The sequence below is a fragment of the Canis lupus genome, chromosome 19 (assembly GCF_048164855.1).
Source record: "Canis lupus baileyi chromosome 19, mCanLup2.hap1, whole genome shotgun sequence".
In the NCBI taxonomy this organism is placed as follows: domain Eukaryota; kingdom Metazoa; phylum Chordata; class Mammalia; order Carnivora; family Canidae; genus Canis; species Canis lupus.
In genome coordinates this window covers 45,315,471-45,330,035 of record NC_132856.1, presented here as the reverse complement: position 1 = coordinate 45,330,035, position 14,565 = coordinate 45,315,471, and the positions used below count along the sequence as shown (strand labels likewise).

General features: G+C 54.9%; 1 protein-coding gene across 4 annotated transcripts in view; it reads right to left on the bottom strand.

The window, feature by feature from the left end:
• Nucleotides 1-5,606: 5,606 nt before the first annotated feature.
• The window catches only part of PBX4 (PBX homeobox 4), a 36,830-nt gene continuing 27,871 nt past the window's right edge, over nucleotides 5,607-14,565 (bottom strand). For 2 of the 4 annotated variants that reach the window (XM_072786570.1, XM_072786572.1), the window contains exons 3-8: nucleotides 12,988-13,235; nucleotides 12,519-12,709; nucleotides 11,920-12,055; nucleotides 8,849-9,005; nucleotides 8,524-8,630; nucleotides 5,607-5,985 (exon numbers count right to left, since the gene is read on the bottom strand). In XM_072786570.1, the coding sequence (XP_072642671.1) occupies nucleotides 5,893-5,985; nucleotides 8,524-8,630; nucleotides 8,849-9,005; nucleotides 11,920-12,055; nucleotides 12,519-12,709; nucleotides 12,988-13,235 (932 nt within the window). In that variant the 3' untranslated portion in view covers nucleotides 5,607-5,892. The remainder of the gene's footprint in view (nucleotides 5,986-8,523; nucleotides 8,631-8,848; nucleotides 9,006-11,919; nucleotides 12,056-12,518; nucleotides 12,710-12,987; nucleotides 13,236-14,565) is intronic. The other 2 variants (XM_072786571.1, XM_072786573.1) reach the window with 2 other exon arrangements.

Below are 14,565 nucleotides of genomic sequence, written 5' to 3'. Positions count from 1 at the left end.
AGAAGCAGACTCCTCACAGGGAGCCCAATGTGGGACTCGATCCTGGGACTCCAGGATCACGCCCTGGGCTGAAGGCAGACGCTCAACCTCTGAGCCACCCAGGCGTCCCTCTTCTTTTTTTTTTTTAAGGATTCCATCCATTCACTCACGAGAAACAAAGAGAGAGAGGCAGAGACACAGGCAGAGGGGGAAGCAGGCTCCACACATGGAGCCTGACAGGGCACCCGATCCCGGGACCCCAGGACCGTGCCCCCGGCCGAAGGCAGGTGCCAAACTACTGAGCCACCCAGAGATCCCCCATTTCTTTTTTTAAAATAAAGATGTTATTTATTTATTTGACAGAGAGAGTGAGCAAGCAAGCAGGGGAAGAGAGATAGAGAGAGAGAGAGGAGAGAAGCAGGCTCCCTGCAGAGAAGGGAGCCGGATGCAGGGCTCGATCCCAGGACCTGTGATCATGACCTTAAGCCAAAGGCAGATGCTTAAGCAACTGAGTCACCCAGGTGCTCCTCTTTTTTATTTTTTTAGTTGTAAGTTTTATTTATATAAACTTCATTAAGAACATAAAAGATTAAGTTTCTTTAAAAAATCTGCAGTTAGCGCCGCCTTCGGCCCAGGGCCTGATCCTGGAGACCTGGGATCGAATTCCATGTCAGGCTCCTGCATGGAGCCTTCTTCTCCCTCCTCCTGTGTCTCTGCCTCTCTCTCTCTCTCTCTCTCTCTCTCTATGTCTATCATAAATAAATAAATAAATCTTAAAAAAATTTAAAAAAATTAAAAATCTGCAGTTAGGTACAGCAGTGTTGCACAAATAAAGTGGCAATTACCCTGTCAAAATTCAACAGTGCAAAACACAAGTAAGCCAGGGAAATCACAATACACGTGCTACAAACGCTGGGTCCTAGGAAACAAGTTAGTGACGGGTCAGTATTCAGACAGATCAGTGCTCTTTAGAATGTGTACCTGAGGAGTTCTGGTACAGTGACTAGCGGTCACAGAACCTGGACATACAACTTAGGGGAGCTTCTAAAGTCTGATTCCCAAACCAAAGTAGTCGAGTTACCTCGCTGGCGACTTGAGGATGCTTCCTGAATACAATGCCATTTAGAGAACAGGAGTCATCTCAGCTGGTTTAGTGTCACATGTGGACACATCCCTGCACACATGTGAGTGGGAAGTGGATACACACAGGCACCAGGTGAAATCAGCAGGGATGATAGAACCATCTACTGACACGGGATCCGCTAGGAAGTCTCTCTACAGCTTCCACATCGTCACATCCAGTCTCGTGGGATCCCCATTCTCTCTCCAGGCCAGCAGAGAAGCAGAAGGAAGACAACTGATTTAAACAGTCCCCAACTGATATTTGTTTTCAATATTTTGGAGTTAGAAATGTGGCAAGAAATGCTTTCATTTTGCCTTTCTTGCATACATATATTTGTATACTTGTGTACGTTTATCTGTAGAAAATTCTTAGATGGGAAATTGATGAGAAAAAAGGTGTGTGCACTTTTAATACTCACAGATTCTAGAAAATTGCCCTCTTGAGCAGCTGAATGGATGAGCAGTCCCAGTAGTGAGGCCTTCAGAATCACAGCCGTGGCTCTGCCAGTATCTAACTGGGGCCCTGGGGACCAGGTTGGGAAGCCTCTGAGCCTCAGCGTCCCTACCTGTCTCATGGAGACCCCATCAGCACCCATTCTGCTTGCAGGGCCCTCTGGGGGTGCTGAATGACTCCTCTGCATTCTTGTAATATTAATGGCTCAATTATTCTTGCGAGGCCACATTTCAGGTGTTGTTTTTTTAAAAAAGAGTTATTTATTTTAGAGAAAGAGCACGAGTGGGGGGTCAGAGAGGGGGAGAGAGAAACTGAAGCGGACTCCTCGCTGAGCCAGGAGTCTTATGCGAAGCTCTATCTCAGGGTCCTAAGATCGAGACCTAGGCCAAGACCAAGAGTCAGAGGTTCAACAGACTGTGCCATTAAGGCGTCCCTAGGAGTTTTTGAATAGCACAATATAAAATAAATGTTAATAAAGTGCGACTTTATGTGCAGAATTTGAGCAAAGGGGACGCCCGGGTGGCTCAGAGGTTGAGCGTCTGCCTTTGGCCCAGGGCGTGATCCTGGAGTCCTGGGATCGAGTCCCACGTCGTGCTCCCTGCATGGAGCCTGCTTCTCCCTCTGCCTGTGACCCTGCCTCTCTCTCTCTCTCTTTGTCTCTCATGAATAAATGAAATCTTTTTAAAAAAATAATTTGAGGGATCCCTGGGTGGCGCAGCGGTTTGGCGCCTGCCTTTGGCCCAGGGCGCGATCCTGGAGACCCGGGATCGAATCCCACGTCGGGCTCCCGGTGCATGGAGCCTGCTTCTCCCTCTGCCTATGTCTTTGCCTCTCTCTCTCTCTCTCTCTCTCTCTGTGTGTGACTATCATAAATAATAAATAAAATTAAAAAAAAATAATTTGAGCAAAGATATTCTTTCAAATTACACCCCCACCCCCACCCAAAGACCCAGCTCCAGAGAACCACGGTCCTAATTCACACCATGGCCACCAGAGGGCGCCCGTGGGCGGGAGGCCAGGCGGTGGGGGGAGGGCTCCTGCGCCCGCCGGCCGGAGAGTCGCTGCTTTGTCTGCGTCCCCGGGAACGCCGGCCTAGGGCCTGGGCCCGCCTTCCCCGCCCGCACCCTCCACCTCCCCGTCACACCTCCCTGTTGCCCAGACGACCTGTCCGGGCGCAGCCCACCCTCTCCCACCCCAAGACCTGCCCGGTGCTTGCTGCCCGGTTGGCCTCCCACGTCGCGGGGTGCCTGGCCATCTCTCCGCTGGGAATCTCCTCCGGCCCGACTGTGCTCCAGTCGCTGATTCTGTCTTGAAGCCGTCGGTGGTCGGTGGTCGGTGGTCGGTGGTCGGCGCCCCAACCCACAGGGCTGCGCCGGGCGGTCACTTCTAAATTTTTTTTTTTTAATTTATGATAGTCACACAGAGAGAGAGAGAGAGAGAGAGAGGCAGAGACACAGGCAGAGGGAGAAGCAGGCTCCATGCAGGGAGCCCGACGTGGGATTCGATCCCAGGTCTCCAGGATCGTGCTCTGGGCCAAAGGCAGGCGCCAAACCGCTGTGCCACCCAGGGATCCCCTGCATTAGCATCTAGAAGTGACCGCCCGGGGATCCCTGGGTGGCACAGCGGTTTAGCGCCTGCCTTTGGCCCAGGGCGCGATCCTGGAGACCCGGGATCGAATCCCACGTCGGGCTCCCGGTGCATGGAGCCTGCTTCTCCTTCTGCCTGTGTCTCTGCCTCTCTCTCTCTCTCTCTCTCTGTGACTATCATAAATAAATAAAAATTAAAAAAAAAATAGATGCTAATGCAGCTCCTGCTCCTGAGATCTAGCCTTCCGTCTTCCATGACATGCTCTCTTGGTTTTTGTCCCATATTCCGGCCTCTCTGGACTTCCCAAATTTCTCTCCCCTGAACACAACTAATACATCCAGCTGTGTGATAGACACCCCAGCCCTGACGGTCCAGAGCCCAGCTACCTTCCCTCCATGGCATCCTACCTACTCTCCCTGTGGCTCAGGCCACCCCACTCCCACTCAACAGCAAGTCAGATATGTGCCTCCCACCCTGCCTACCCTGCCTGCATTTGCCCACCCTCCTCCCAGTGATCACAGGACCCTCTGGCCGCCACCCCCTTCAGTCCACTCTGGGCTCAGCAGCTGGGGGGGGGTCTGTGAAGACCTGAGCCCCCGCGGCCCCCACTGCGCACACCAGCCCGGCTCCCCCCTCGGGCGGGCACCTCTCATCCCTTCCATCTGTGTGGGCACCAGGGGCAGTACCCAGCCCACCCGCCCCACACTGCATGCTCCCTGGCTCACCTCCCTAAGGTCTCGTCTCAAACCTACCTTCCTGGGTGAGATATTATCATAAAATGGAATGAAGCCCTGACACACGACGAACCTGGAAAACGTTCATGCTCAGTGAGCGAAGCCAGTCACAAGAGGCCACAGAGAATATGATCCCATGTATGTGAAATGTTGGGAACAGATAAATCCATGGACACGGAAAGCAGGGTGGTGGTTGCCAGGGGTGGGGGAAGGGGTGAGGAGTGACTACTGGTGGGGACCGGGTGTCCTTTGTGGGGGGGGAGGAAACGTTCTGGGACTAGAGAGAGGTGGTGATTTCACAACACATTGTGAATGTAATCCGTGCCACTGGAGTCTTTAAATGGTTAAAATGAAAAGTTTTATGTTATATATATATTTTACTACAATTTTTTAAAAATATATTTATTCATGAGAGACACAGAGAGAGAGAGAGAGAGAGAGGCAGAGACATAGGTAGAGGGAGAAGCAGGTTCCCCTCAGGGAGCCCAATGTGGGTGGGACTCGATTCCTGAACTCCAGGATCACTCCCTGAGCAGAGCTTAACAGCCGAGCCATCCAGGAGTCCCATCTTGCCACTATTTTAAAAAGAAAGAGGAGGGGCACTTGGGTGGCTCAGTGTCTGCCTTCAGTTCAGGCCATGATCCTGGGGTCCTGGGATGAGCCTGGTGTTGGGCTTCCTGCTCAGCAGGGAGCCTGCTTCTCCCTCTCTCTGCCCCTCCCCCATCACTGTGCTCTTGAGCACTGCCTCCCTCTCTTTCTCAAAGGGGAGAAAGGCACCTTCTCCAGGAGGTGGGCCCTGAGCCCACCCCCAGACTTCTGCTCATGTTTATTCTTTTTTTCTCTGGAATGTAATCTCACTAGAGCAGGGCCCTGGTCTGCCAGTGAATCCTGGGCTGCGGGGAGCCAGGAGGCAGGCTGCAGGAACTGAGAACAGGCCAGATCTGAGGACAGGCATCTCAGGCAGGGGGAGGGAGTCAGCTGCCACTGTATGGATGCAAACGACAGAAAACCCACATGGAGCCTTGTGAGGAGAAATACCCGCAGCAGGCAGTGCTGGGTTGGTCCCCAGCTGGCACCTGAGCAGCCGCAGCCAGGGACAGACACCAAGCGCTGAGGCCGAGGGGCTCCTGCCATGGCGCTTCATTGGCTGGAGGAAAATCCTGGCAGCCATGGAGGTGGTGGCCCCCGCAAGCTGCACCATGCGGAGAACAGCAGGGCGTTCAAAGTAGGGACATGTAGCTGGGACACATCACAGCCTGTCACAGGGCATCTGGGTGGGATGGCCTGGGAACTGGCAGGCACTGGTGGCCTCTGGAGAAGGGAGGAGGGGCCAGGGCCTAGACAGGGTGGGAGGAGGCGGCAGGGCCCATCTGAAGACGCCAGCAGAGGAGGAACTGGGGCAGCCGAGAGGTCACCCAGGAATGAGGGGGGTTAATGCCGAGGCCCTCAGCGCTGCACCGACACAGCGCTCACTCGCTCTCGCTCGGGGAGTGTATTGACAGGTCATTGGAGGATGGTAGAACTTATGTTAACAGAAAAAAAAAAAAACATCAAACCCATCCCCAGTAAAATCTGGAGCTCACAACATATGGAAGGAAACAACAGAAGAGAGCGGGGAAGGCAGCGCCTGGGGGAGCAGACCCACGAGGGACCCCAGGAGCGGCCAGATCCACACTCCGACCCACCCTGCTCGGCCAGCGGTCGCTGAAACAAACCTGATATGACCAACATTGACATGAAAATAAGTCCAAAATTTTAATGGGAGAATTTGTGACAAGTCCTAGAAGAAACAATTCACAGTCTTATCATAAAATTACTATTAAAAAAATGAACTGAATTGAGAAAATGAGCAGCATCTCAGCCCATTTCAGATCCCAGCTGGCAAGCAATGGATGGCGCCTGCCACCTGCTGCGGTTCTGGGTCTTTGAGGTAATCAACTGCACGCGCAGCAAAGACTCGGGTGCCTGCAAACCACTGCAGGCCACCCGGTCCGCTTTTCTGGTCGACTCCAAACCTTAATTAGATGCGTCTGAGTGGACGCTGCCGGGGTCTCCAGCGGGCGAAGCGGTGGACGCCGGGGGCGCGGCTCCCTGCCAGCCACCCTTGGCCTGTAAAGACAGAGACTGGGGGTCAGAAGGCCATGAACTGAGATGAACCGAGAAACAAGGAGAGGAGCCAGGAGCCAGCGGAGGGACTGTGGGGCCCTCCTGGGTCACAGCTGGCCTCACTGCCTGACCCCTGACATGGGCGAGCTTCCCCGGCCGGAATGGCCTCCACTGGCCACCCGACGAGGCTCTGGTCAAGGACAGATGTGGCATCGTGGTGCAGCCGAGGCTTCTTCTTCTTTTTTTTTTTTTTTTAATTTTTATTTATTTATGATAGTCACAGAGAGAGAGAGAGAGAGGCAGAGACATAGGCAGAGGGAGAAGCAGGCTCCATGCACCGGGAGCCCGACGTGGGATTCGATCCTGGGTCTCCAGGATCGCGCCCTGGGCTAAAGGCAGGCGCCAAACCGCTGCGCCACCCAGGGATCCCAGCAGCCGAGGCTTCTCCACACTCTGAGCGGGAGGCAGCCTGGTCTGGCCTGGAGCTGATGATAGAGCCGGAAGGAGCTTCAGGACCTGGCTGGACGCTGGTCTGGCTGCGCAGCCAGAAGAGTAGCAGCCATGGTCCCCAGGCATGGGGACTCTGTCTGCCGTGCAAGGACAGTAGCAGGTACACGCAGCCTTGGGATGTTTGCCCATGGGATCTCCCCACCCACTGTAGTGGAAAACACCACTGGAAGCGGCTCTTTGCGAGTGGTCTGCTCTGTGGTGAGTCCTGTTTGCAGCCCACGAGAGCAGGGCCATTCTGCTTCCTGACATGTGCCCGGAGGGCGGCTTCCAAGCCCAGTGGTCCCAGATGTCATACCCTCCACGTGACCCTGAGGGCTTGCTGGGTCCCTGCTAAGTTGGCGGCGATCACACAAGTTCTTCCTCACCTTCCTCTCTCTAGCACTTTCCCTGACAGGCTGAGGCCTCCTGCCTGCATCCTCTACCTCATCTGACCCCACCAGGCCGTAGACCCTGCCCCCTGCCCCCTGCCCCTCCCCACCACAGCTCCTTCCTCGCCACGTGTCCCCTGGTGCTGCCCCAGTGCCTGCGCTTCAGAGGCCAGTGTCAGGTGACTGGATCAGCGGACCACTGGCTTCCTGTGGGGGCCGCCTCATCCGTGACACGGGGCACCCTGCCCATCAGTCTGACAGCAGCTGGGATGAGCACCAGCCTCAGGGGGTCACTGTGCCCTCGAACACCCACAGGCCTGTGTTCCAGGAAGGAGGCCATGAGTGGTGAAGGGAGGGGGGGTCCATTCACAGGACTGACAGGTGACAGGCTAGTATCCAGGTGTGGGCCTGGCAGCCAGAGGGCAGCCCAGATGTTCCTTGGGCGCACAGAGTGGAGGCCATGGCTTCTGGCCAGGTGGCCTCCGCCCTCGGGGTCTGCCCTCTTAAAAAAGCATCTGTGCCCCACCCACCCCAGCACAGGTGGGGCGTCCACACCAGACCAAGGACATTCCCACTTACTCTGCTGGGTGGATAGGACCTGCCTCCTGGTCCAAGGAAGCCACGAGACTCCAGATCTCCTGGGCTGGTTCTAGGGGTAAGGACGGAGCTTGTCTATCAGCTCCCCACTCTCATACTCACACCCGCTACACCTGAGGCACTGAGCCAGCCACAGAGCTCCCCGCTCTGCCCAGGTGCTCATTATGGGGCTGTGGGGTTACTGTGGTGACAGGACATGCAGGACCCTGTGCCAGGTCCTGCCAAATGGCACCAGGAGGCATCCAGTCCCTGTACCAATTAGGGGGTAAATCAGTGGGGGTCACCTGGCACTGTAGGCTACACTTGTGTGAAGGAAAAGGTCTGCTAAGGCCTTGCCAGATGCCACACAGCCTTGAACCTATAAGACACCTCACAACTGTGCTCACAGCCTCTTCAGGATGGCCCTGTGGGTGGGCCAGGCCCTTGTGACAGCAGGGAGCTGGGGAGGCACCAGGGCCAAGAGAGGGATGGGGCCCCTAATCCTGGCTAGCCCAACACCCTGAGAAAGTTCCAGAGGGCATGTCTGAGATGCTTATGATCCCCGGCTCATTTTCCCAGCCACCAAAATGGATGTTCACTCTGACCCAGCTGGGCCCTAGGTGGGTGACAAGGCCAAGGCCAAGGCCAAGGCACTGATGTGGTGGAGGTCTGAGCCTAGTAGGGCTCCAAGTCCCAAGGGTCAGGGCCTTGTCTGTCTGTCCCCTCCCAACCCCTCCAGGTACAGATGCCCGCTGGGAAGGAGGGCTCCTTCCCAACAGCTCAGCAGCTACCGTGACTTCCTGAGTCCTGGGGCTGGGAGTGAAAGGAACATGTCTTTGCAAAGTGGGCCCCACAGAGTCGGGTCCCAGAGGCAGCTTAGCCAACCTGCAGTCATCAAGGCAATGGACTGAGTATCCAGTGGGCCCTTCTTCATTGCTGGGATTCCTGAGAGAGCCTTGGGGAGGCTGAGAGGTAGCTGGCAAGATGGCCCATTCCCAGGACCCCCTACCCACTTTGTCTCTGAGTCTCTGCCCCAACACTGAAGCAGGGACCCCAGGGCATCCTTGGATTGTGCTTTGAGACTCACCTGGGACCGCAAGCTGCCTCCTGCAGGAGTACGGCGGAGAGAGGCCAGTGTCTGTAGGGTGATAAGTGCATCCCCGGCACTGGTCAGTGGGAAGGGATCAGAGGAACCTAGAAGGGGTGTGAGGTATCAGGACTAGTGTTCCAGCTCCAAAAGTTACAGAGGCTCCTCAGGTGGGATCTACCAGCCCCTCAGCCAGGAATGCAGCTCCTGCCGGCATCTGCTCCACAGAGGTCTCTGGCAGCCCCGGCCCCTCTTATCCCTTCCTGCGCAGCTCAGCGGCATGCCTATGTGTGGAGGACAGGCCCTGGGCTGGGCAGTCACTCACCAGAGCTGGGTGTTGATGGGCAGCTAGCCTGGCTCCTCAGGCCCCCGACTTTGGTGGTGTCAACTGCCATTTTAGTAGTATAAATGGTAGCCTCTTCTTGAAACTTCCCCATGTTCTTTTTATACCGAATTCTTTTGTTGCCGAACCAGTTGGAGACCTGTGGACACCACAGAGAAAGAAGTCGCTGGAAAAGCTAACCCAGTAATGAGGTAACATGAACATATGGTGGGCTCTCTCTGAGATGCCTGTGCTCCCACTGCCCAGGAGGGACATCCCTGAGTGGCAACAAGCAGCCCTGGGGCCGGGTGAGAGGCTGGGACGGAGAAGCTGGCACTGATTGAACCATGGACACAGGAAAATGGCTGCAGTGGGTGGAGGTCACCCCAGAGCCGGCCTGTCCTACCACGTGCTGCTGGAACAGGGATGGGAAGGAGCTGGAAGGAAACAGGATGTCTGACATGTGGAAAGAGGAGCACTGTTCCTCTTCCTGCAGGGGCAGGAACAGATTAGATTCCAGATTGTTCTTTAGGGAAAGTGAGACCCAGGGAGACACGCCTCCCTGGGGACCCGGTAACTCCACTCCTGGGAATTCAGTCTAAGGAAAGATCACATTGATCCACAACTTATCAAAGGATGACACAGGTGGACGAACTGGCAGGCAGTGGAGAGGAGCTGAACACTGAGCTAAGCGCCTGTCTAGTGCTCGGAGCAGCTGGGGCAGCTGCTGTCACAGCCAATCTACAAGCAAGCAGGCTCGGCAGGTGGAGAAGCCCAGGGCTGAGCGGGCCGAGCCCAGCTGACTCCAAATCTGCACCAGGACTGACCAGGGCTTCTTCCCGGGGTCATTCTCTACCTCAGGGCTGTCCTGGACGCTGTGGGGTGCTGAGCAGCATCTCCCCCGACTAGATGCCAGTAGCGCCCCACCCAAGGGTTATGACAGTGAAAATTTCCCCTGGGGGCAGAATCTGTCAGCCCCTGACCAGCACCTTCCTGTGGAGACAGCCATGACTGGAAACACTTCAATACCCCAGACTAAGGCCTGGGGCCCTGCAGTGAAATACGTGTGGGTCAATGAACAGAAAAAAAAACAGTTGAGTGACGGTGGCAGGGTTTTGATGACCTTTTCTCTCTTGAAAATGTATTTATTTAATGTCCCTACCCAAGTGCTCCACATTATCCTCTGCATGTTAACCGCGAAAAGAAAAAGCCCTTATGTGCGCTCCCTGCCCCTCACACCGGGTCTCCTTGTGCCTGCCCCCGGGGTGTGAGGGCAGCCAGAGCAGCACTTGGCTCCCACCTACAAGGAATGTGCTAGAATGTCTTTGTGGAACTGAGTTTGCAGAGGAATGGCAGCAAGCAGTTTTCCATATTAACTGGCATTTTAGGAGGGCAGAGAGCGAGCTTTTCTGTGTGTGGGAGGCTGGCCCTGTTCTGGACAGATGGGGGACCCAGGGGCTGGGGAAGAGCAGTGTCCACCCTCTCCACGGGGAACACCTCAACATGGGCACCTCAAGCAGGCTCTCAGATATTCTCTCAGCCGGTGTGGCCTGGAGCCACTGGCCACCCCCACCCAATCCCTCTGGCCCTTCCAGCTGAGCCTGCTGCGGCTGCTGCCGAGGTTCTGCCTGTCACCTCATCTGTGGCTCAGCAACCTGCCCCTTTCTCCCTCGGGCCTCCTCAGCCTGCAGCTGCAGCTGATTCTAGCTTGAAAACGTCTGTGGCCTTATTTGTGACACCCCTTGCCCTAAGGGTGCCCCCATTACCTTTTCCTTAGGTGAACCTCACAGCTTGCACATCTGTACCTTAAATTCAGAATCTCCCCTCCACTGTTAGCCACTTCAGGCTGTCCTGAGACCTGGTGGATGCACCACACTGGGGAGGGGCTCCCAGCACAGAATTCTGCTGCTGGTTGGTGTGTGTGGGTGGGCATCTTAGGGCACTACCACAGAGGGGGAGTCACTGGGATGTGGCTAGTGCTTTTCAAACTTTTGTTTGCAACTGACCCTCTGTTCGATGAAGTCTAGACCCAAGACCCATCTGCTTTCCATAGGCTCTGGGCCTTGAACTGAATCTGGCTGTTCTTCAGAAGACAGCACAAGGTGACCAGCAAGCGCCACACCTCATGCTTCTGTGTGGCCCTGAAGCTCGTGAGGTGTGCACCTTCCTTCAGCTCTGGCCTTGGTGCTGGGGATGCCAGAGCAGTTCCAGGGTGAGTGAAGTCAGATGTGACCAGGACACCTGCAGGTTCTTCTGCCTGTGGGACCCTACAGGTTCCTGTGTGCCCCTTATCATGAAGTTGCAGCCTGGACTTGGCCTGGGCCAGGGTAGAGAGCTCTGGCTAAGGGCATGGGCTCTGGAGGCAGCCAGATTGGGCTGGAATCTCAGCCCCTCCGACTGTACAGCTGGAGGAGGGGGCTTCCTTGGAGCTGGTGGCAAGATCCAGCGAGCTAGCATTAGCGCCAGTCAGCTCTGCTGCCAGGGGCTGGGGGTGCAGCCTGACCCTGATTGGAGCTCCTGAGCTGCCCGTCCTCACCATTCCCACCTTGAAACCGTCTAAGATGTTTCTTGGGTTGTCCCCTCAGCTCCACCTCTCTCGCCCCCAGCTCCACTGAGGACACTGGAGGACCAGGCTACCAGGCTCTCCCAAGGCTGTTTGGGTCCCATCTGCAATCTGTACCACTGCTCCTCGTGTGGAGCCAGATGTTGCCTGACATTGTATAACCCTGGTCACACACTCTGGGCCACTGGAGAAACAATCAAGCATGTGTACATCCAGGCCTCTCCCAGGATAGCTGAACCAGTTCTTTGGCACAAGAGCTGGTCTATCATTTCAAGTCCTAATTTTGTTCCAAGTTCTCTTTCTTCTCTTATGCTAATATGCTAACCTTCCTTATGCAACACAGAACATCCTTGTGATACAAGTGTGACGAGGGCCACACTCCACGTGCCACTGGTGCTTGCCTCAGGGACTTCACACTCTGTCCGAGTCCATACAGTTAATGAACTTCCCTGGGTGTCCTCCTCATTGGACACAAGCTTCTCCCCCTCCTACATTCAGGGAGGCCCATCACCTGGGAGACTGTGATGCCGCCCTTCCTGGCCAGCTCTTCTTTGGCTTCTTCACTGGGATAAGGGTTGCTCAGATGGGAGTAAAAATACTCATTCAGCACTTCCGTGGCCTGCTTGCTGAAGTTCCGCCGCTTGCGCCTGCAAAGACGGACAGCCTCAGGCAGTATGTGCACCGGCCTCTCATAACGTCCCTGTGTCCCCGTCTGTGATTTCCTAGAGGTCAGCACTTTTATTTTTTTATTAAGATTTTATTTATTAGAGAGAGAAAGAGAGAGTGCGTGCACAGCCAGGGGGGAGGAGCAGAGGGAGAGGGAAAAGCAGATCACCCACTGAACAAGGAGCCTGATGTTGTGCTTGATCCCAGGACCCTGATATAATTACCAGAGCCGAAGGCAGATGCTTAACTGACTGAGCCACCCAGGTGTGCCAAAGTCAGCACTTCTGATTGCCTCTCAAGAAGCTGTGTGAGGGCTGCACACCTGGTCACAGCTGGAGCCCCAGGACAGGCTGGGAAGCCCCCAGAACTTAAACCCAAACCAGCAGCAATTCGGTTCTTCTTAAGAGACAACCCTAGGGTCACGGGAAGCACGTAGGGCCTGACCTGGCATCGAGGAACCGTGAACGCAGGGTCATCACAGCCTCGCAGGTGCTCTGCTTCAGCTGCATCTGGATGGCATTGAACTTGCCGTGGATGACACCGACCATGCGCTCAATCTCCTTGGGTGAGACGGGCCTCATCCTGCTTTGCTCCCGGAGAAGGTTGGTGACATGTGTGGTAAACTCACGGCAAGCCTGGGGTGGGAACATACATGCCAGCCTGTGACCACCCAGCCGGTGGGTTCGGGACTCCATGTGGGACCAGCCACCTGCCGCCCCCTGCAGCTCCCACACAGGCTGGCTATTAAGAAGTGAATGCAAAGGGTTTCCAGCAAAATTGGCCACCTCTGCTGTGAGACCAAGTGCATGTACTCTCTGGTCTGTGCCACAAAAGAAAGGTGGTTAGCGTTCCATGTTTTGCTTTGACAAATGCGCATTCACATGATAAAAACTCTTCCATGCAGAAAGATCACCTGTTCATATTTCTCTAGCTCAGAGTGGTAAATCTGTCGGATCTGGGACAGCTTGGCCCTGTAGTCAGAGTGCTCAAGGCTATTGTCATTTGGACAGCCACCTGGTGTTGCTGTGTTGGCCGCTGCCGCCGATCCTCCTCTTCCTCGCCTCTCCGGCCTGGATACACCCTCAGCCAGCAGCATGTTATCCAACCTCATGAGCTGAGCATTGGAGGGACCTTCTTCTTGAATGCCATGGATGCTTAACACTAGACAGGAGAGATGGGACCGAATCAGTGGAGGCTGAGCAAAAACAATCACAATAGACTATTAGCACTGGTGTCATATCTGAACACTTGAGGGGAAACAAAGGCTTCCTTTCATCTGTAAGAAACACTGAGTTCCTCACTTTGAAAGTGGTCCAGGTGCCACATAGGAGCACAGTCCAGGAGGTGAAGACAGGCTACCATTCAGTGTAGCCATGTGGGCACATATAGGAGGACTTGATAGGGCGAGTTTGGGGTGGCACCTAGCACTGGAGAAGCCCGAAGCCCTGAACCATGCCTCCAGAAGGTGGGGAGTGCACATTTCCAGATGCCCATACCAGCTCAGGCATGGACATGAATGTGACTGCCAGCCTGCTATCAGTGCGATACTGTGGTGGTGTGCATCTGTTGTGACTATGTGTGTTGGGGAGGGGAATTGGTGCTATAAAGTCAGAGAGGAAAAGCTTGATCCAGAGGGTACCAGAAAAGATGAACTAATCCACTTAGACATTTTAAGCAGAGAGACAAGACATTTGACCCTAAAACCTGGAAAAGGCATTCCAGCTGGGCTGAGAGGGTGATCTGCTGAGGGGCAGGGCTAGACAGGCAAGGGAGGCCTTGGGGAGAGCTGCCGATGTTCAGGTGGACACGGGGCAGCCACAGGGCCTCCAGAGGGAGAGTCCTCAGGATTCCTGACCACCAGATATGGGTGTGAGAGACAGGCAATTCCTAAGTTCATGTGGACAGTGCCATGGATGGCACATTCTCCCAAGCACAGTGTGCAGAGTGGCAGGTGAAAAGGCTGACCCAGCCTGAGTCCCTGACCCAGCCAAGCACAGACGTGAGGTGGCTGCTTACTGGGAATTGGGGATGAATTGACCAGTTTGGGTGGGAGACAGGTATTTGTGTGTCATCTGCATGTGGTACTTGGGACATCTGTATATACCCACCTATCCCCATAGCTATACTTATGAGAAGTAGGCCATGCCCCTCGAATGCTGGAAAACCAACACAAGGGACAGGCAGATGAGGAGATGGAAAAGAATGATCAGGTAGGTCAAGGAAAAACCAGAAGTAGTCATGGGATGAGACGTGGGCTTAGTCATTAGGAGACCGCCATTAATCTCTGCAAAAGCAGCTGCAGGATCTGGCGAAGTAGAATCTGACTAGAAAGCTCCAGGAGACTGTGGGAGCCAGGCAGTGCAGAGAAGGAAAGTGAGGCTCAGATCCGAGGGGGGCAGTCTTGTGGGACCTGAAGTTTGTTTGCTTCTTCAGTGACTGAAGAAGTGTCTGTAGCTACAGAGAAAGAACTGGGTGGATGATCATTGTGGGG